Below are 22,574 nucleotides of genomic sequence, written 5' to 3' on the forward strand. Positions count from 1 at the left end.
ATGGCCCCAAATATTCTTTGCAATCGGTTGGGAGCTTTACTTTTCCTTCTAGCAATTCATGCCTTCGCAGTTCAGTCAGTTCAAAATGAAGAGGGGAAGACAATAGGGCTCGATGAGCTTCGAAGCTACCTGAGGACCTTCGGATACCTAAATGACAGCAGTTCGAAAAGCTCCAGCAGTTTGGAATTTGATGAGGTTTTGGAAACTGCACTGAAAAGTTTCCAAAAAATATATCATTTGAATGTCACAGGTTGATTCCAGTACGGTTCACCTAATATGCACTCCAAGGTGTGGTATGCCTGATAATTTTGTCAACCTAAATGCAACAGAACAACGTACACATGGTGTTCATATGTGTTAGGGAGTTATAATAGTTAATGACACTAATTATTGAACATTGGCCAACTGTCCGTTATATTGTAACTCCATATTTATTTGTACATCTATGGCCTTTAAGATGTAACCATAGAGTATAGTATGGGTTCTTATTATACCTATTATACCTTCTTCAATGGAAACTTGAGATGGCCACCCACAAAGCGCCATCTTACCTATAATTTCAACGCCGGAGCAAAAAATCCTGTTGGTCCATATGCATTATCGATGGCATGTTGACAAGCATTTGATCTATGGGCGAAAGTTACCAAATTTACATTTCATGAGGTAGGGCCAAGTTCACCAGCTGACATTTTGATTAGCTTTCAACGCCGGGACCATGGAGATGGGATCCCATTTGACGGTCCCGGTAAGGTTTTGGCGCATCCTTTTGCTCCCACGGATGGAAGGCTGCACTTGGATGCAGATGAGAATTGGAGCTTCAGGCCTCCAAGTAAGAACCAGTATGACCTGGTGTGGGTGGCTACGCACGAATTAGGGCATGTTCTTGGACTTATGCATAGTACATTTTCTGATGCCATTATGTATGCCTATGTTGGTGCTGGGAGGACTAGAAGGGCGTTGCACAGTGATGATATTGCAGGGATAAAAGCTTTGTACCACCTGCAACCATAGAGGAAACATGCTTAAATTGGATTCTACATGACAATGATATATGTGGAGCAAAAAATAATCACAAGGCGACATGTGGATTTTTGGGTAAAAGGGGACAAAAATACCCTTGAGGCATACCGGGATTCTTACACGCAAGCAGCGGACAATCATCCGTCAATCAAGTCAAAAGTGTCCAAAATAGGTAACCAATTCAAAGATATTCTCATCCATCCTCATCTTAGGTAATTATTTTATAACCTACATAACATTACATATAAGTGGAGGTTAATTGGCTAATTAATGGATTAATTCCTAATTAATCCATTAATCACCAATTAAAACACCTTAGGTGCTAAATGTGGTCATAGGCGGAGTGGTACCACCACTACGAGGTTCCACCATAGCCCAAGTCGTGCCATCCAAGCTTGCACGAGCCCGAGCCCAAGCCTCGCATCCGCATGCATCACGCATTAAGTAGCCTGCTCCTGCCGAGCAGCCCATTCCCGTGGCCCAGCCTACTCCTGCCAGCAGCCTACTCTTGTGGCCCAGCCTATTCCCGTGGCTTTCTAAGCAGCCCAAATTGATCCAAGATTAGTTCAACCATCCCGGTTTCAAATTTCTGGACCGATAATCGAACCAGGAGCATTTTCACCATATTTTTCTTCGGATTTGACATTTTCCAACTCAAATCTCGCGCCCGGAGTCTACCACACTTCCACTGCTCAAGAATATGCATTCATTCTGAGCTATTCCAATCCAAATGGTGAACAACATTTGTCTCGACAAGTCATAGAGTGACAAGCGCTTTTGCACAACAGACAACATTGGTGAATCAACTTTTGCAATGCACCGGGATCCAACGTGCCCCGGACGAGGTATCCCGAAGTAAGACAAGAGTAGACGAACCTTTCCAGCAATGTCCTGGCAAGTAGCCACTTGACAAGCCACATGCCTAGTGTTCGAGCAGTGTACACTCCCGATTGGGCCCCCGAGATAGCGTATACTCCCGTCTTAGCGCAAGGAGGAGCATGCATTCTCGATTAGGCCCACGGATGAGCATACATTCACGGTTGGGGTCACACTCCAATAGTCAACATGAGCAACCTTCCAGGCAAAGTGTTCATTCGCAGCTAAGCTTGCAAGAAGCATCATCCACCTCACATCAGAGTAGGTAGCACGACGGACAGAGAGAAGTAGTCACTCAATCCAGCTCAAGTTCAACCAGCAGCCTGCGAAGAACTCGCTCGCCTGCTAGGAATGCACCACATACACTGCATCCACGGCATAGACGAGCCAGACACATGAAAGAGCAGCCTAGACCAGCAAGTCATGGCTGAGGGCAGCCGAAAGCTCCGCTACCCCCAACAAAGGCAAAATCAGGAAGAAGTAGAGAGACTCTTGACCAAGCGATTGCACGATTTCCAATGCAACGAGGTCACCGACGAGGCACTACGACGGAACATGACCAACATGAGCAGGTCACCCTTCACGGATGAAATCGAGCAGGCAAAGCCTCCACGCAAGTTCAGCATGCCATATTTCACATCTTTCAAAGGGGATGAAGACCCGAAGAGACACTTAAAGCACTACCAAAGCACAATGATCCTTTATCGAAACAGCGATGATCTCATGTGCAAGATATTTGCCACCACTCTACAAGGCGAGGCGCAAGATTGGTTCTACACCCTACTGCCACAATCCATCCAGAATTTCTACGAACTTTCTTTGGTTTTCACCAAAGAATATTCATCCTATCGCTCGATAAAAAAGAAGTCCGACCATTTGTTTGACGTCAAGAAGAACCTAAAGGAGTCACTTCGTGACTATGTGAGGAGATTCAATGCAGAGAAGGCAAGGATAGTCGGACACAACGACTCGATACCTAGAATAGCCTTCCAAAAGGCCTTCCAGCAGACCACCTGCTATTTGGAATATTAATCATGAAAGAAGATCTAACTCTGGCAGACTCTTTTGCTTTGGCAGAGAAGCATGCACTCTGGGACAAGGCTCGCCAATGCACATTCAATGACTTGAAAAAGTACCTATCATTACCTCCTTAGAAGTAGCGGAGGACTTATTTGCATGTTTGACGATATCTAAAGTAGTAATAAGCTCTACCATCATGCGAGAAGAGCTGGGGGCTCGACTACCTGTATTCTACAGTTCAAAAGCTATCTTCAATGCTATTAAAATTTCAAAAGCTAACTTTGGTGATAGTTGTTGTAACCCAAAAGCTTAAGTTTTACCTTCAAATGCACGCAATCATCATCATGACGCACTATTTCACCGAATCCGAACCCACGACGATAAAGGCATAGACCATGGCAGATGCAAAGTTTTCTGACGAACGTAACAACTAGGCCTAAAAGACACGCCAAGTGCAGACGAACACTAGAAGGAACACTCAAAAGCAAGTTTTGTCCTCGTCGCCCTAAAAGATTCTACGTAAGAGCAACATGTACTGGCAGTCGAGCATTACCTCCTGCTGTGCATCACACAGCCCTAGCCGACCCTTGTTCCATTATTCAGCTCTAGAGTGGCCTAATACCAAAAGTTGAGCATCTCCTGCTACATATAACATGGCCCCAGCTCCACAGCTCCCTACCGCACCTTTAAGCCTAGCCTTGACAACGCAACAGAGTGGCCCAACGATGCCCCGAAGGCAGCCGAGCACACTTTAGCCACACCTGCTCCCTCAATGGAGATTTCTAGCATTTGCATGTCGATGGTGCATCCAACTACAAAGGCTCGTGATCAGTCGTGGTTCTTGCCACCCCAGGCGGTTCAATGCTCGAGCAGGCGATCACTCAAAGCATCTAACAACGAAGTAGAGTACGAAGCCTCACTAGCAGGCATTCAAATGACAAAAGACTTGGTGGTGAAAAAGCTTTCAATTCTTTCTAATTCCCAGCTAATCACCAGCCAGACTACTAGGGGCAAAGGCATGATGATCGTGGCAACCGACTACTTCACCAAATAGATAAAAGCAGAGCCCATGATGATCACGATTCAGACTGACATAGAGCGCTTCATATGGAGGAACATCATTTTTCGATTTGGCATCCCTCAGTCCATCGTCACCCACAACGGCCCGCAATTCATAGACAAAGATTTGGCGAGTCCATGCCAATATATCCTCAAGGCAATGAGTAAGCTGAAGCATCCATAAAACGATATTCGACTGCCTCAAGAAATCCCATACCAACAAGAAGGGAAAATGGCCAGATAAACTCCCCAGATGTCTATGGGTATATCGCACCACCAAAAGATGAGCAACCGGTGAAACTCATTTCTCTTTGGCATTTAGTTCGGAAGTAATAATTCATCCTAATGTCACCAAGCCAAGTATCATCGCTCTACTACCAAGCATTGAGCAGAACAGTAAGGAGATGGTCACAAGCTTAGATCTAGCAGATAAGAAGTGCGAGCAGACCAACACCCGCATTGCAACCTACCAGCAACAGTTCCTCACTAACTACAACAAGAGGGCCAAGATCCGACAATTCCAGCCTGGAGATCTAGTCCTAAGAAAAGCCTTCACCATTGCTCGTACAGAAGGCTCCAAAAAGATGGGTCTCATCTAGGAAGGTCCATACAAGATCAGCAAAGTAGGCGGTAAAAGTAATTACACCATGAAACGAAAAAAAAATTCGAAAAGCAGTGGAACGCCTACAATCTGATGAAGTACCATGTGTGACATCCCGCTACATCAAAGCCTGAAGACTCAAGCAGCTCGATGGGCACCACCTCACAAGCCGATGACTATCTAGTTGTTATGCAATTCCTACCTTATAGCTAAGTTCTCGTTCACTTCAGTCGTTTTTCAATGAGGAATTCAGAAGTAATCATAACTTGGCTTGGCTGCATGCTTACAACAACTAATCACTCATGCACTTCAAAAGAAGATTGCGCCCTTCTTAGAGACTCATTGCAGGAATTGCGCACCCCGAGGGACCAACCATGTTCTCCAGTGTGAGAGGGTAAACTAATTGCTCTCCAGTGCGATAGGATAAAAAAATTCCCCGACACCCATATGGGTCAGCTCTCCAAGATGGAATGATAAATTTTACACTTCGAATATTCAGACGTGGATGAGCCTGGCTACCCTAGTATAACTAGATGCACGATGGTTTGTGCCGGGATTCCTAGAAGTAGCCACAATGGTCTCTTTCAAGGTTTAGCTAACTGAAGGATTTTGGGTCTCTTGGCCTAATCTGTGAGGAACCGGGCCCTAGATACGAAGGGGCACATTAGGCAGTATGCCCTACAGACGGCTGCCCTAGAACCCTAAAGATGCTACCGAGTGCACTAAGGTAGCCTACGGATTCCGGAAGACTGCCTACGGCTTGCCCTTCGAGCAGTAAAGTCGCGCTAGACTTATACAACCGCACATTCTTATGAAAGGTTAAACAAGCTAGTGCGCATATACGAAGCTCAACCTACACCAAGTCCTAAAGTGTTGTGATACTTGCTACGCAACCTACGAAATTGGAGAAAGTCAAGGTTAACAGCCTAGTGGTTACGCGGACTAGTCTACTTCTGTAAGTAAGGCATCCGGCTGCCAACCCTATGGCTAACAACTTTGCAAAGTTCTACACCAACACCTACGGCTGCATAGGCTACACGAGCTTGTCTACTTATAAAAAAAGTAGCATGCCTGCCATTGGTCTATCAAGTCTAAAGGTTAGGGCATGAACAAAAGAAGCAAAGATGAAGAAAAACGAAGGAAAACATGTTTATAAACAATTAGCAAAGGTCGAAGGAGTTCAAGCAAAACAAGAGCTACAAGAAAAAACAAATAAAATCCAAAAGACTACCTAGAAGACTACAGCAGCTTGGACATCCCATGACTACTCGGTCGCCACACCTTCAACAGCCGTAATGCTCTTAGCAGCGGCATCATCCGACGCTTCACCCCCGACTGCCCCAGCCTGGGCACCAACTTCTTCAACTACTTCACCAATGGAAGCCTCAAAAGTAAAAGCAAGCAAGTCTTCCGGAGAAATAGAGAAGGTCTCGAAACCTTAAGCTCATCATTCTCACCCTTCAGCTGCTCATTCTTCTCAAGCAGACTAACACGGACGCGCTGCAGCTCATCCACTCCCTTTTTCAAACTTTCGTTGATTTTCAGTACATCTTGAAGTTCCAACACTTGGGGTTCAAGTCTATCGACGATTCTCTTGAAGTGGATCACTTAATTATAAGCAGCAATCAACTCTTCATCCTTTGCATAAGCATCAAAACGAAGCTCAGAAACTGCAAACTCAAGATCTTGAATCTGAGGTATGCAACATCCAATCTCATTCTCTACACTTTCATACTTAACTTGGATCGCGTCAAGCCTAGTCTTCAAGTCAATGATCTCGTGGCGAGCAGTCTTAAGCTGCAGAGAAGTAGGTGCAGAAATATTAGACCCCTTCAAAGCAACAAGCTTCAAGCTTAAAATCCAACCTCTTGATCTCCTCGATTAAGGAATAAGCTTCAACTGCCATAGTCTTCGCCACCTTCTTGGCAGCCTTGTTGTATATACATCATAGCAAGCAGAGCATTCTTTCTATATTGGGTCGTATGTTTTGCAAAAGAACTTGGGCAAACAACCTTTCTACCGCCACCAACAAACTTGGCACAAATGTCCATGTCTTCAAGCAGATCTAGCTTCAAAAGCACATAGACCTCAGCAGCCTCCCCAGAAGCAGGTTTAGTGAATTTCTCACAACTGCCCATGCGAGCAGTCTTTTCCTTCCTAACAGAATCAGTCTCAGCAGCAAAGGGAGTGGGCCTTGGCGCCACTTTAGCAGCAGAGTCCACATTACCATTCTTATAATAGCAAGTCTTTCCAAAGGTGAACTAGACTTAGCTCCCAATGAACGTCCTGGTACAGACTTCAGCACTGAGGGCATGATAAAACCTTTACGCTGAGCAATCTTATCAACAATTGTACTAGCCATTCTCAACATAGAAGGCGCCACATGCTCAGATCTAGCAGCCTCTTTTTTTCTTCCTATTGGAAGAAGTCATGCCAATCACAGGCCTCTCAACAGCAGACAGATCATCATGAGCAACGGAGGAAGTTTTCAATTTTTTCTCAACCAACATCTCTTGAGTAGGTGAGGAAGATCTCTTCTTTCCACCTTTATTCATAGTAAGCTCCACGACAATGATCAGATGAGCCAATGCATCCGCCTTGATCCTCTTTACCTCCTCTTTGGGAGCAGTCCACCTTACTTTCGGCGAAGAGAACTAAGCAACCAACGCCATTCACGGTACTCAGTATAGAAGATCAACCCAACATTCTAGCAGGTAGGAGGCCTGCATGTCCAGCATTCCAGCAACCCATGAGGCCCACGACCTCCTCATTTCTTTTAGTCGCCAGCCTGGCCCGAGTTAAGTCCAAGAGCCCAAAGAGCATGAGCCATGTGGCTCGCCTAACACTGCGCCCCAACGCCACAATCCACGGCCCCGACCACACAAGTTGCCTTTGGCTTTAGCCAAGCCAAACAGCCCAAGCAGTGGCTCCTACCACGACGCCTCATCGGCCCATGCCGAGCCGACTCCTGGTACCTGCCAGTCGACGTGCCGCACCACCCCGACGGCTGCCCTGCAATAGCACTATCCAAGAAGAAGACAAGAAAAAAATTAAATTTTTCTTACATCGGTGCAGCACGGAGAAGACGAAGAAATCAACAAAAGACGGTCATTTGCACGGGTAAGATGTAGAAGATTGCTAGAGGAGGGGGAACAAATATCCTCTAAGCTCTTTCTCTTGTAGGGTAGAATAAATCGTTCTCCAAAGTTGATTTAATAACCCACTTAAGGTGGACTTAAATAGGCTTTGAGAGAAATTTATTTCCCTTTCCTAGAAATACCTAATTTCCTATTAAAGAGATAATCTACATCAAAATAGGAAGTAGTCATACGTTTCCTAAAGCAAGATGATCTTTACACATGCTGCCCTTTCCTAGGAGCAGCCCAACAGGTGTGGGGGCATTTGTGGAGCCAAAAGTAATCACAAGGCGACACGTGGATTTTTGGGTAAAAGAGGACAAAAATACCCTTGAGGCATACCGGGATTCCTACGCGCGAGCAGCGGATAATCATCCGTCAATCAAGTCAAAAGTGTCCAAAATAGGTAACCAATTCAAAGATATTCTCATCCATCCTCATCTTATGTAATTATTTTATAACCTACATAACATTACATTTAAGTGGAGGTTAATTGGCTAATTAATCCATTAATCACCAATTAAAACACCTACAAAATATACCCAAAAATCCCAAAGGGTTGGCCACCCTTGTTAATCCCATTATATTTACCTATTTTATCTAGTTAATTTGGCAATAATTTTATTTGCTAAATTAATTAGTCAATTATTCTCATAACTTCTAAATTCAACCTAAATCAAGAACCTTATCCCTATAAATAGGCTCACATTCTCACCAAAAACCTAGGTCTTCACTCTTGCTAAAATTCTCTAAAGCTCTCAAACACTTTTCTCTCAAAATTCTAACTTTTGCATCGGAGGTTCTTCGGCCAAAGCCCCCCCCATTCATCGTGGGCGCGTGAGGCTCTTGGCCTTGACGTAAGGTGTTATTTGTTTTGCAGGTGCAATTTTGTCCAAGATCAAGGAGGAAGAAATTTACATCCACAATATATTTAATTATTCTAATACAATATATAGCGTCTTAATTACTGTGTGAAATGTGAGTTTTGGAAAAAGAAATTTTCAATGCAATGATGTGATTAATTAGAGCAATGTTAAGGGCTCAAATTTTATGGACAAAAGATGTATATAATCAACATTCAATAATATAACAGTAATGATTATAGACTGATACAACTCTTCAATTAATTTGATCTCTTTCAGCGAGGTCATGATCATACCTTGATCTCTTTTAGTGAGGTCATGATCATACCAATTTTGATACCATTGATGTATTGGGTGATTAACATGCATTATCTATCGTAGTAAATGTCACAAACAGTATAGTACCATTAAGTTTTATAAACAGTGTAGTAAGTTTCATAAATAGTTTGTATGAGGGGCGGGCGCATGAGTCTGCGCGTTAGTTTTTTTTTTAAATATTAAAATTATGTATTTTTTGTTAAAATTTAAGTTTTTTTTTGTCATTTTTATTAAAATTTAAGAGCTTTTTTTTTATTTAAAATTTAAGTCTTTTTCATTAAATAAAGTTATATCATGGTTTTTTTTATTAAGATAAACTTAGTCCAAACCCTTTTCATGAAAGTTTCCTAAAATATATCTTTACTAAAATAAAAAAAAATAAGTACCCTTGGTTGTCATAAATAATATTGGCAACAATAGTAAAGGAATAAGACTTGGGTGCTGAACATTTCAGCAGGAGGTCCTACTTACACCCAATGCCGAATGAACACGTGTCCAAATTTTGATTTTTTTAATCACAATTTGGACACGTGTCCACCCGAGATTTGGTGTGAGCAGGACATCCTGCTGAAATGTTCAGCAGCGAAGCAGCGTTCATAGTAAATGGTATATATCTCCTCAATTAGTTTAGGAAAAAAAATCAATTATATAAGATTGATCTTGTACTTTAGTCTCTTTGTTGATATGGTGTTTATAACTAAACTTACATTGTTTTAATCTTCATATATGTTTCGAGACTCGCTGAACTTTAAATATAAGACAAAACCAGCAAGTCACAAAAACATCGACGATTTGATAAAATTTATGATTTAAACGTTCAATAAATGCTACCAACACTAAACCTTTAGTTAGAGGCGGAGCCACAGTGGGGTCAATGGGGTCGCACGACCCCTTGGAAGCCATGGAAATAACCTTAGAGGTCCCTTGGAGCTGCTGGTGCGACCCCTTAAAGCTGCTGGTGCGACCTTTTGGAGCTGCTGCATTTTTCTGGGTTTCTTCTGGTTTTCGTTCGGTTTGGCGGAAGAGGAAGACGAAGACGAAGACGTTCTCTCTCTTCCTTTCACACCACATGACCACACACTCTTCTTATTTAATTTTTTTTCTTAGTTTCTCTCCAATCAAATTTGTACAGCTAGCATCAAATTGCTTGCTTTGTGTAAAAAGCCATAGGCTGTCAGTTCGGTTCGTGTGTCAAGTTGAAGATGTCACCATTAAGTCTTGGTGCAGATTGCAAAGTTCCCATGCGTCCACATCCACATATTTGACATAAATTAATGGTAATGATGTGTGTGCCCTTTCCACATCCACATATTTAACAACTTTATTTCTCTTTATATTCAACATAAATTAATATGATCTCTAAAAAATATTATTATGAACCACCATATTGACATCAGAATTTTATGTTTATTATGAACCATCCAACCAAATTTTATGTTTATTTTTGGTTGTCAGGGAAAGTGAAGGCACCTTTCAGTATGGTAACTATCGGAAAGAGGCTGATCACGCTATCCTACCAAGACCCGATGAAATGACGATATGCATGCCGTTTCTGTTAAAAAAAAATTCGCACTGCGCGCGCTTTCCTTGTTGACCCCCCAAACATTATTTCCTGAATCCGCCACTGCCTTTAGTAGTTAATATTTATAAAAATTTGTAATAATTATGTAATTCATGGATGGCATAACAATTTTAAAGACACAAATTAACCACATGTAATAGGAACATAAAATATAATCTCTAGATAACGATTTTACCTTTGATGTTGTGAGTATATCACAAAGTTATTCTAAGGGAATAAGACGTAGTTTGTTCTAAGGTAATTGGCATTTCATGCCACTAATGAACCATGGACTCTCCAAGTCGCCCATAATATGTTATGCCATTGGATCATTTACCTGATCCAATAATGGCAGGGTACCGACTGTCTATAGTCCGGGTATATGGTGCGTCTGCACTCTTACCAACATGGACCTTCAAGAATACTAGATGGCATGACTATGGAGACTAGCCTGCAAACCTACATTTATTTACCTGTTGTATATATTATTGTTCAGTATATATTGAGTTTGCTTGCAGATACCCATGTACTTGAAGTCATAAATTTGAACCCGAATAAGTGTCATAGAAACTCAAAATTTTCTTAAAACACTACACTCATGAAACCACAAGTTTTCATGCAAATTTAAATAAAAAAATATCTAATAGAACTTGGATGTTCTGCTCCTTTTGCGATGAGCATCTCCACTGGTGATGGAAGTGTGGTGGACAACATGCACAAAATTTGAGTTGTAGCCTTCTGGTTTAGGCTGCTGCGATGGTCCAGGGTGGTGGTGGCAGTCGTCATCGCTCCATGTCCGCCGCGTGGGTAAAGACCATGGCGCGTAGAAAGTATCACTCGTTGTAGCTAGTTTTGAATTTCCAGCCATGTTTTTTTTTTTCTCCAGGAATTAATAAAAAAATTCAGAGACTACAAGCGTGTGAGAAAATCGAAGAGGGGGACATTCGAAAAAAGATGGTGAGTGCTTTTTCGATATTTGAATCAGACTCTCAATAAAAGCACCAATTTCCGGTAGTATAAATCCGTCGTCTTCCATGTTGGCGAATTTGCACCTACAAAACAATTAAACAACTTTGATCAAAGACCAAAGTCACGTGCCCATGTAGTAGCAGGGTTTGGTCACTGATCTTTGATGCTAAGTCAATTCATCTGGAAAAAAAAAAAAAAAGTTTAGAGCCTAATTGTGTAACAAAAACTTATTAAAATTTGGTGAAATAGAACTAGTTGGCCGTGTGTGTAGGATTGCCATGCTATGTGTTAATGTCTAGTTGGACAATATGTGTCATCCGTTAGATGCACTAGGTTTTGTGATATCTTTCAGATACTTGAGAAATAATCTCAAAGATATTATTTAATTAATGATATCTTGGAATTATGTAATGGAATCTCTGATTGGATTTGACTGTGATTCCTTACTTGATTGAGTTGGTCTTCAAAAAGAAAAGCATTAAAGATAAGATTTTTTTTAGTTATTAATCTTATCTTTAATTAATACATTTGACCTTTCTCTTTGCCATGAGAGAAGTCTTAGCAGCTCAAGTCTTCTTGATCTTGTAGAAACCGTAGATTATGTGCTCATTTGAAATTGTTTTTAAACTAATTGAAAACGTTTTTTTGTTGGTTTTGGGTTCAAAAGTACTTCAAGTGCTCTTCCAAGATCCACTTTGATTTTTACTAAGGATTGATTTCAAAACATAATCACCAAAAAATTCAGTGCTATAGATGTTTTCTATATGCTGCTACATGCTATGGATTGTATAAAAGTGCCATTTTTAAATGCTATGAAGGTTGGTTATTTGAAAAATGCTATAGATGATATCTTATAGAATTCAATAAATGCTATAAAAAAACATTTCATAACAAATATTTTTCTACAGAAGTTGAAAAATGCTATAGAAAGTGTAATCGCGCCTAATATAGCATTGGAGAAAATGCTATGGAGCACTTTCTATAGCATTTATGGGCTGCTATAAAAAGTGGTTTGTGGTGTAGTGTGAGTAGTGTTTTCTGAGAGACAAATGGCCACAAATATTATTTGTAATCTATTGGGAGCGTTACTTTCCTTTCTAGCAATTCATGCTTTCACAGTTCAGTCAATTCAAAAGGAAGAGGGAAAGACACTAGGGTTCGATGAGCTTAGAAGCTACCTGGGGACCTTCGGATACCTAACCGACAGTGTTCCAAAAAACTCCAGAAATTTTATCAGCAGCTTTGAGGTTGATGAGGTTTTGGAAACTGCACTGAAAAAAATTCAAAAAACATATCATCTGAATGTCACAGGAAAGCTTGATTCCGGTACGGTTGATCTAATAAGCACTCCGAGGTGTGGTGTGTCTGATAATTTTGTCAACCTAAATGCAACGGAACAACGTACACATGGTGTTCGTATGGGTTCTCTGGGTTCTCATTACACATTCTTCGAAGGAAACAGGAAATGGCCACCTACAAAGCGTAATCTTACCTACAAATTCAACGCCGGAGCCAAAAATCCCGCTGCGCCATATGCATTATCGATGGCATGTCGACAAGCATTTGATCTATGGGCCGAAGTTACCAACTTTACGTTTCAACAGGTAGTGCCGAGTTCACCAGCTGACATTTTGATTAGCTTTCAACGCCGCGATCATGGAGATGGGAGCCCATTTGACGGGGCCGGTAAGGTTTTGGCGCATGCTTTTGCTCCCACGGATGGAAGGCTGCACTTGGACGCAGATGAGAATTGGAGCTTCAGGCCTCCAAGTAAGAACCAGTACGACCTGGTGTGGGTGGCTGCGCACGAATTAGGGCATGTTCTTGGACTTCAGCACAGTACATTGTCTGATGCCATTATGTACGCCTATGTTGGTGCTGGGAAGACTAGAAGGGCGTTGCACAGTGATGATATTGCAGGGATAAAAGCTTTGTACCAACTGCAGCCGTAGAGGAACCATGCAAAATTGGGTTTTACATGACAACGATATATATGATGGGCTCAAATAATTAATAAGTTTGTAGGACAAATTTTCAAGTTGAGTCGAAAGATTATTAATAGGCTCAAATTAAATTTCCTGAATTATAATAAAATGTGAAAGAGCATCTAAATTGGTCACGAGGTACTTTCTTTTTGGTCAATAACTAGATAACTACATATTATCAATGCGTACTGGTTTGATACTTTCTTTCCCTTAAATTATTGTAAAAGTTCCACTCTGCAAGAACTCCGAATCATTCTCTTGAAACTCATCATCTTCATCATAAATGATCCGCTTGCCCCGAAATGACCTAACCCAATAGGGAAATCCCAATTCATTGGGCATTTCAATACAATCAAATAGAAAGCCCCAAGGGCGCCATATTCTAGGAGCCCAAACTATTTGATTGAATAAATCCTCCTCTATCCGTTGCGGGTTAAGGACTTCTTCCCCTTCTGCAAACTCCGATTCATATTGTTCATAGAGAAATCTCTGATCAACGATAGAACAAGATTAGGTTTCGAACTCTCCCTTTAGTAATAGTAAAATTTAATATATATATATATATATATATATATATATATATATATATAAGTGTTATTGGCATTCCAAAAATCTCATTCTACACTCCTTACACGTGTATTTTTCTTTCCAAATATAGAAAGTTTGGAGTGTAAAATGAGATTTTTGAAGTGCCGATAATAATTATATATATATATATATATATTACCAAGCTCTTCCTTAAACTAGCTAGGTAACTACATTTTATGGGTTAATTGTGATTAAATATTTACCCAAAAAATACCATGGTAATCGTTGGTCATATTTCTAAGTTGTGCCGTTTCTCATCTCGTAATATATAACATATTGTTTATCAACATAAGTGTTTTGTATGAGATGTGATTAATAATGTTATTAGTAAATCAAATTTTGCGTAGATTGTATGGAATCCGTAAAGCTGTAAGACCATGTATAGGGGCCAACGCTTGTCTAGTGCTGGAAGGTCAAGAAAGGCAGTGACCTGATAACATGGCAGCGGACGACCAAAACTCCAGAGTAGTGACCATAACTATAACGCTCCTAAAGTAGTAAAATTTCTTGTCGAACAAGCTCCGACACGTACAAAAGCATAAAGGTCCGGGCACTGTCTTACGCAGTTCCAATCCAAAACCCAATTGTCAAATAAACCTCTTACCTTTCTCAAGCTCTTTAGGCCAGTTAGTGTCCACATTCCCAAAGGGCTATATTGACATATCAAATCAACCCAAATCAAAAGCCCAATCTCGTTCCAAACAAACCACATCCAAATCAAACACGGGTCATAAAAACCCGTTTTCAAATCGGGTTAGTCTTCTCCGTCTGTCTTTCCCTAAGACCCAAGACTTTCTTTTGCTCTGTTTTCACAAAAACGCAAAGTTTGAATCTTTGAAAATCGTACGGAACCATGATGAACGGCGGTCGGCACCAAAACAAATTCGCATGGAAGCCCAACCTCGGCGTCAAAATCAACGAAACCGAGGTCGGAGGCCGGTTCCAGCCGCTGTCGGAAATCACGGGGGTCTGCCAACGCTGCAAGGAACAGATCGAGTGGAAGCGCCGTTACGGAAAGTACAAGACCCTGACGGAGCCCGCCAAGTGCCAACGCTGTACCAAACGCGCCGTCCGGCAGTCCCACCATAAGCTCTGCCCTGCTTGCGCCAAGGAACAAGGTGTTTGTGCAAGTGCTGCTGCCGTGTCGAGCAAATCGTCGGAAAAGACCTCGCGGAAGTGGAGGCTGAGCAGAAGAAGCTTCAAGAGGTTTGGTTCTTTAATTTTTATTTTATTTTATTGTAAAATTTTCAGTTTTTAATTGGTTTTCGATTCGAAAATTGGCAAAAATTGATGGGTTTGTTTTGTCTTATGAATTTGTGATGCGCAGGCGATCAAAAATGCAAGAGAAAGAGATAGGAGGAGTCTGTTGCGTGCGGTATGTTCTCGAATTTAAGCATATTTGGTTTTGGGATTCTTGTGTTGGATTGTGAATGAAAAGTTGCGTAATTTGTAATCTCGAATTGTGCTTCAACAGATGAATGCTGGAAAATCTGCGGGTGTAGCGAAAGCTGCAGGCGAGAAAGGAGGCAAAGCGGGGGACTTGTTCCCCTCCGCGTCGCTTGAAGAATATGCAGCGGCAACCAGAGACGATGATGATGATGTGGAGGAGGATGGTGGAGGAGGATGGTGAAGGTGAAGGTGAAGAAGATGAGACGCATGTTTGCAATTAAAAGAGGTACTAAGTGGTATTTCGGTAGCAAACATGTCGGTTAGGCCAGTTGGTTACGATCGTGTAGTGTGCCCATCTTTTGCACGCAGGTTCGAAATGGCGTGCTAATCTTTGTACCATCAGTGACAAATTGGGCAATGATATTCTCATTTCTTCAACACAGTTGTAGAAGGTCTTGGAGAAGTTAAATGATCAACGTCTTTTCCTTTTCGTATTTCTTTCTTTGTTTTAGTAGTCGACACGTAATTTTCGCCACAGTAACCTTGAAATTTTGTTTGATTTTATTTATCAATGAAGTGGCTCTTGTTAATATCATCACAGATCAAGATTCATTGCTTTTGGAGGATCGAAAACTCAGTAGAAAAATAAGAGAAATCGAACTTCACTCTTCAAGTAAACAGCTTCAAGATTGAATGATCCACGGCATGTGCCCAGGTGATTAGGAAATAGCTCAGAAGCTTGTAGTTCATGGTGTGATCCATTGCCAAGAAGAAGACTACTCTTGTCTTGTTTCGAAACAAACCACATCCCAAAGAGGCTTCTTCAAATGCTCAGGCCTTCGGAAACAAGCCTGGGACACTCCAACAAATGAGTCTGAATCAGCTGAGTTCACCATTGACGAAGTTCTAAGCTTCAAGCCGGGGGAGATGAGAATCGGCCTAGACTTTAGCCCGACCATGGGAACGTTTGCTGTATCATGAAGGAAAAGAACATTACCATTGCCTCTAGTACCTTAAACTTAAGGGCTCCTTCTAATGAGGTAATCGCCTAAGAGGAAGATCGGCTCGAGGCTGCCTTTCTTCGACAATGCCCTCGACATTATCCATTCCACTTTGTTCTTGGATGGCTGGATCAGAGCTGAAATCCTTCAATTTGCGCTGTTTGATTGGGAACTCGTCCTTCCGCTGAAGGGTCTTCTTTGGATAGACAGATTCTTCTGTCACAAGGCGGACATGAAGTTGTATATGGATGAGTTTAAGAGGTTAGGTTACAAGCCATTGGTATGGAGGGTACTCAGGGTAGCTCCCAAGACTGATAAGCTTGGAGATGAGCTTTTCTTTTCAGCTGTTTTGGAGAAGCCAATCAGAGGTTAATTATTGTCGTTAACGAGTAAATTTCTCAATATCTTCGTGTTTAAACGAGTAATAATTGTTGTTATTTCAATCGGGCGAATGAATTTGATGTTCTAAAGAGAAGAATATAGAAAAATGAAATTATTATATGAACTTTGTATTAAGAAGTTGAAATTCCCTGCTCAGGGTAAAGGTACACTTGCTACAATTCAAATGAATTCAATTCAATTTTTAAAGTGATATCACAACTATCTATCAGAAAAATTCTTGAAAGAATTCAGCGGACCTTTCCAAAGGTTAGTAACTAATGCATTTTAAGATATCACGGGATCAAATTTCCCAATCAAAAATGTCCGGTACCTGTTTGTTTCATAACCACCAAATTTTCCGTCGATGCATAGTTGCTCCACGGCAAGAGGAAAAGGTTCTGGATGGAAGAGGAATAGCACCTACTCATCTTTTGCACACAGGCGCTCTGAAAGTACAAGGAAACAACAAAATAGAAATCAGTTATTAATTTCTGGTATTCGCAAGTCCGATGATTATTGCTTGAGAAGTTGAACAGCAGGAATTTATCATTTCTGTATCTATGGATTTCGAGATTGGACTTTAAAAGTAGATTGAACCTTGAAGTTGGGTAAACATGAGGCCACAGAAACATCAAGAGAAGAGGACCCAAAATATATAACAAAGAAGCGCAATGGGTTAAGAGTTCGTACTCAGATATTCATAAGCCAATATCATCGAAGTTCCCCAGGCGGACATGCTGAAGAATCTTGGACCTAGCCCTCTGTAGAAACCTTGCCAGCCATCATCTCTAATCAAGTTCTTAATAACTTCTCTTGCAGTAGGTCTCCTGTCATGTCCCATCGTCTACATTGCAGCGACAAAGTTTTATTAAAAACACAAATTATCAATAACTTGGTCAAATGAAGATGAGCAAGCTGCAAGCCAGCAAAGTAACCAGGTACATGAACTGGTTATATGAATACCTGCAGTCGTGTCTTGATGGTATCCAATGGGGTTGTTACGCAGGATGCTGTTGCACCGGCAATAATTCCTCCAGCAGCTTGAACCAACACTATATTCCCCACGCTCGGAACAGCTTCTTCAGAGCCAATTCCATGGCCTAAGAAACTGCTTAATAAATAAAGATAATATAAGAGAGAGATATATTGTCACACAATAAAGATAAACTGTGGACAAAAGGGTATTTGATTCACCTAAACTCCTTCACCTTATAACTTTATCTAAGCAGAACAAAGTTCATTAACCTAATTATAGATATTCAATGGCTTGATGGACTTTAGAATTGCTAAACAACCTAACAATTGACAAAGTTGCAGTATTGATGATTACATCCAACAACTCATTACTTCTTTTTGACAGAATCGATAAGGGTTTTCATTACCAAGAACAACAAGTACAACAGGTACCAGATGGGTACCTATTCTCCAATAACCAATTTCTTGATCTGCAGATAATTCGCACAAAACACAAATGAATCTAAACCATTACTTCTTAACATAACTAATATGTTCCACTAACACACTCTAACCAGGGACCATCTAAAACGAACATTAAACTGATACACCTCCCAACTTTTCATGCCCTTGTAAAATGAAAAATCAAATGTTCAACCGAAAATTTTTAAGTTATGTATTGCTGACATTCAATTGAAAGATATAAAATTTACTGATTAAAGAATTATCAATTAGGTGACCTAGTTTAAGAATAAGCACAACCAGAGTTAATAGACAACAAATTACCATTTCTCACCTCCAGATTAAGCGCTGGCTTGAACCATAACTAGCCCACCATACAGCGCTAGATGGAGAGTAAGTCATAACAGAAAGTCCCAACCCTCTATAAAGTCCGCGTATGCCATCCGACTTTATAACCTTACGAGCAACATCCAGCCCTCCGGTGTACTTTGCATGGCCCGAATAACCTTGCACCATCAGCCTTTGACTAATCTAAAGAAAATCCATTACTCAAAATTACCATCTCAAACCCCTAACTACAAAAGTACTCAAATGAAATTGATAGATCCTATAAAATAATTTACCACGTCAATGGGCACAAAGACAGACTGAGCGAAAAGCGAGGCAGTCATTCCGGCTACTCCATTAGCAAAAGCTGCCTCTGTAGCCTCAGATAACTTTAAGGGTTGAACCATCTTGAAAGCAGCCACCTTGGTGGCCTCTAAAGCACTGAGAAATATGATCCGGGCAGGAACTGCGCCGGTAATCACGGTGCCAAACCCTCTGTACAAACCAGGAATACCATCTGCTTTCCAAATGCCTTTGGCCACAGACAATGCATCTCTCTCTAGAGCATCTTTGGAAGCAACCTGTAGGCGGGTTTTCACCACGGAAACTGGGTACAGTGCCACTGTGACCCCTGTAAACAAGCCAGCTCCAACCACATAAAATTTAGTCTTATCAAGCCTGCATAAAAGCCAATAAACCACAAAATTCACTCATTTGAGCACTCAACCAACACACACACACACACACACACACACACATATATATATATATATATATATATATATATATATATATATATATATTACGGGTTTTGGATTTCGAATTCTTTAACTAATTGAAGACTTCATGGCATTATTGTCAAAATTCAACGAAGCACAAAATTCAATACTTTGAGCACTCAACCAATACATATAAATTATGGGTTTCGGATTTGGTTTCGAATTCTTTAATTAATTGAATTTCATAGCATTAATAAAGGAAGCATAAAATTCAATAATTTGAGCTCATAAACGAAAGTATAACAAATGGGATATCTCTCAACTAATGAACAAAAATTAAAATTGATCGAAGTAAATAACATACTTGTCCCAATTAATCTCGGTGTTGCCAATGGAAACCGCCATGGAGGTCGCTCGAAATCGAAGAGAGAAAGAGGAAGGCGGCGACTGGCGAATCAAGAACGCATCTTGTTTCCGAATCCGAAAAGCGCCCCAAGATTCTGGGAAACGGGATGCGTTTTGCAAAACGGGTACCGAGTTTTGTTGGAGCGATTAGCGCGTGGAAATGGAAGGAGTTTTCTTCTCGAATTTGGAATTTGGAATTTGGAATTTGGAATTTGGAATTGGGAGAATTTGAATGCTTGGAGTTGCAGGAGGAGGAATTGGAGCAAAGTCAACTGGCTGACCCTTCTTCTGTTTACGTCGGCTCAGCGCGGGTCAGGAGCTTGTTTTTGACCGAACACTCTCCTCTTCATGGCTCTCGAATAATTAGAGTAGTAATATTCGCACATTTATTTTTATTTTTATTTATTTTTAGTTTAGATTATCGAATCGAATGAATGAAAAATTTTAATACATAAATATAGAAAAAAGTGTGTGAATATCATTACTCTTTAATTATTCCAACTAACAACGAACTATACGATTTTCATCTAGATTGGTAAACAGATTGATTTAAATTTGGGTCAATTTGAACTGATCTATCAAGTAAACAAATCATTTAAACTCAAATTTTAAATTAAGGATCATTAAATCTAGGGAATTTTAACGAAAAACTCATAGTACTGTTCACTTTAATGAAAAATCATATTTTTATATTAAAAAGTCAATCATGTTACTATTTACTTTACTCTTTATTTTGTCTTTATTGTTAAAATTCAAAGTTTTCAAGCTATTTTCATTAGTTCTCCTTTAAATCTAGCCTTATAGGTAGTCCGTTTCAACCGTTATCTAGAATTCAAAAACTAAATCTTTTTAAAAAGTAACAACCGATTCATTTCTACAATTTGTGCACAAAATTATTGAATATGACCAGAGTGTTAATAACAATTCATTTAAATTTGAGATGTCTTGTCAGCATTGATCAGCCTTACTAATTCAAATGCGGCGCGTAACAATGACTCCGCGTGCACCCGTTGGATCAGAATGGATCCTTCATCGTGACCGTTTCTTTGTGAGAGTGCATGTTTCTTCATGCACCGCGTGGCGCTGGACCAACTCTCGTCAGTGGGCTGCACGTAAATAGGGCCCGCAATAAATTTGGTCTGGACCTGGTTTGTACCATTGAACAGCCAGATAGCCCAGTTGGGTAGGTTCTATTGAGCCTTAACATAATAAGCGAGTCCCATGCATGCATGCAGCGGAAGCCGACTGTGTTTTGGTTTTGGATATGAAGTCTCATACAAAGCTTTAGACAAAGATGCTTTTGAGATATTGAGCCCTTATGACATCTCGTGTGCATTCCGACAATTGGCCAAGAGAATAAGCCATCTTCAAAGTAGATTTGTTGTGTGACGGGTGCGTTATGACTCGTGAAATTTCAATTAGGTTTGATTGCAACTTCATATCTTATCTTTGATCTGCTTGTTTGACCGTTAAATGATGATTTCACTAGTTTGGAATCCACATTAATGCTGATGGGGTTGTCAGAACTTTTCCACATAAGAAAAAAATAAGGAAAACTAATGAAAATGGCTTGAAAACTTTGAGTTTTAATGATAAGGACAAAATAAAGGGTAAAATGAATAGTACCAGGATTGACCTTTTAGTGTAAAAATGTGATTTTTCGTTAAAGTGAACAGTACTAGGTGATTTTCGTTAAAATTCCAAAAAAAAAAAGTAGAATTCAGTGCTCACTACTGTAATTTTATGAGACAGAATATATGGGGCTGGAGACGAGGACGGTGGCAGGGTTGGGTGTGGGCTGGCGGCGGTTGGTTGCGGGGGAGGTTAGGCTGGGAAAGGAGGTGTCAGGGAGGCCATGGTTCTGGGCGAGTGGTGGGACTGAGGGGGGTGGGGCCTAATTTTTTTATTTTATGTTATTATTTTAAATATTTATTTATTTTATTTTAAAATTAGTTTTAAGAACTAGGGTAGGTTGGGCTGTAGAGAGAAAATGTGTAGCCGAACAATATTGGTTGACTACGACTACGTCAATAAATTGCAAATATATATGTTGAATACTGGATTTTAGGGAATGTCTATTGGCGTCTACGCGTGGCATATGAGCTGGTTGTTTCCTATATTTTCTCGTCGGTAATGTTAGTAGATCAAAATTTTAAATTAAATTTGTAAATTAAATAATATTTTATTAATAAAAATAAACAAGTTAATCGACATTTAAATAATAATCTAATCATCAATAATCAAATTATTTAGTTTTCACAATTCTGTTTAAAAATTTAGCTGTCTTAGCATTACCCTTCCTCTAATACCATACACATTTCATACACAAATGAAAAGAAAATAGTGCTATTTGGACAAGGTGTTTGTAAGTGTTGGAATAAAAATAATAGATCTTGGGCCTTGACTTTATCCCCCTAACTTATTAGTACCGACTGAAATATTTTATTAAAACCATAAAATAAGAATGCATGAATCCAACCTTTTGCCTTTTAACATTTCAATAAGGTCTATTACTATCATACAATTTTTTTTCAAAAATGACCAGTTAGTAGCTTTATTTTGGTAGTCTATTTTTCTGGGTTGGGAAGACTTGCAGAAATATTTTAGCTTTTTTTAGCATCATCGTGTGATGTACCAACGTCATGAATTGAATTTAAGACATACTATTTAAAATACGGACCTAAAATTCGTTCCAAATCACAGCAACCACTAGAAGTCTTCTAAAATCTGACAAGACAAAATTGTACAAAATACTAAGTTCCAAACCAAGTAACTACTAGAAGTCTAAGAAGCTGCCGATTTCATATTTTTGTGCTAGACAAGATGCCAATTACCAATTGCCAGACCCTTGATTTTGATTTGTGATCATCACAACTGTCAACCACTTTATTTACTTTGAAACTGTCAATTAATCTTTTTTAACCCATTTTATAAATTAA

At 40.2% G+C, this 22,574-nt stretch overlaps 4 protein-coding genes across 5 annotated transcripts; 3 read left to right on the forward strand and 1 right to left on the reverse strand.

The window, feature by feature from the left end:
* On the forward strand, window positions 1-1,011 carry LOC139188110 (metalloendoproteinase 1-like). Its single transcript, XM_070805185.1, has 2 exons — window positions 1-250; window positions 620-1,011. Exons 1-2 carry the CDS (start codon window positions 1-3, stop codon window positions 1,009-1,011), a joined length of 642 nt encoding a protein of 213 aa, XP_070661286.1.
* Window positions 1,012-12,473: 11,462 nt separating this feature from the next.
* On the forward strand, window positions 12,474-13,376 carry LOC103442852 (metalloendoproteinase 1-like). The gene has a single exon (XM_008381651.2). The coding sequence runs from the start codon at window positions 12,474-12,476 to the stop codon at window positions 13,374-13,376; it is 903 nt and encodes a 300-aa protein (XP_008379873.2).
* Window positions 13,377-14,632: 1,256 nt separating this feature from the next.
* Window positions 14,633-16,888, forward strand: LOC103421528 (uncharacterized). 2 transcript variants are annotated; one of them, XR_011571138.1, is made up of 4 exons: window positions 14,633-15,203; window positions 15,325-15,372; window positions 15,472-15,672; window positions 15,988-16,888. XR_011571138.1 is itself a non-coding variant. In XM_029107888.2 (3 exons), exons 1-3 carry the CDS (start codon window positions 14,851-14,853, stop codon window positions 15,473-15,475), a joined length of 405 nt encoding a protein of 134 aa, XP_028963721.2. In that variant the 5' UTR covers window positions 14,633-14,850; the 3' UTR covers window positions 15,476-15,880. The 2 variants fall into 2 exon arrangements, 1 of the variants encoding a protein (XP_028963721.2); XM_029107888.2 differs by lacking the exon at window positions 15,988-16,888 and having other exon boundaries at window positions 15,472-15,880.
* LOC103421527 (uncharacterized) lies at window positions 16,868-19,985 on the reverse strand. The gene is made up of 6 exons (XM_008359570.4): window positions 19,595-19,985; window positions 18,808-19,189; window positions 18,519-18,715; window positions 17,732-17,876; window positions 17,459-17,612; window positions 16,868-17,214 (listed from the first exon to the last, which is right to left on the reverse strand). The coding sequence occupies exons 1-6, from the start codon at window positions 19,633-19,635 to the stop codon at window positions 17,189-17,191; spliced, it is 945 nt and encodes a 314-aa protein (XP_008357792.2). The 5' UTR covers window positions 19,636-19,985; the 3' UTR covers window positions 16,868-17,188.
* Between the last annotated feature and the right edge of the window lie 2,589 nt (window positions 19,986-22,574).

This window comes from Malus domestica, chromosome 09 (genome assembly GCF_042453785.1).
Source record: "Malus domestica chromosome 09, GDT2T_hap1".
Classification (NCBI taxonomy): domain Eukaryota; kingdom Viridiplantae; phylum Streptophyta; class Magnoliopsida; order Rosales; family Rosaceae; genus Malus; species Malus domestica.

Bases quoted from the DNA above. Each gene is read 5' to 3' on its own strand.
- LOC103421528 (XM_029107888.2), top strand. From the start codon at position 14,851: ATGATGAACGGCGGTCGGCACCAAAACAAATTCGCATGGAAGCCCAAC. The intron at 15,204-15,324 runs GTTTGGTTCTTT...TGTGATGCGCAG, and splicing joins AGCAGAAGAAGCTTCAAGAG to GCGATCAAAAATGCAAGAGA.
- LOC139188110 (XM_070805185.1), top strand. From the start codon at position 1: ATGGCCCCAAATATTCTTTGCAATCGGTTGGGAGCTTTACTTTTCCTT. The intron at 251-619 runs GTTGATTCCAGT...CATGTTGACAAG, and splicing joins ATATCATTTGAATGTCACAG to CATTTGATCTATGGGCGAAA.
- LOC103442852 (XM_008381651.2), top strand. From the start codon at position 12,474: ATGGCCACAAATATTATTTGTAATCTATTGGGAGCGTTACTTTCCTTT.
- LOC103421527 (XM_008359570.4), bottom strand. From the start codon at position 19,635: ATGGCGGTTTCCATTGGCAACACCGAGATTAATTGGGACAA. The intron at 18,716-18,807 runs GTAAATTATTTT...GATTTTCTTTAG, and splicing joins TCTTTGTGCCCATTGACGTG to ATTAGTCAAAGGCTGATGGT. The intron at 17,613-17,731 runs GTATTCATATAA...GCTGCAATGTAG, and splicing joins CCATCAAGACACGACTGCAG to ACGATGGGACATGACAGGAG.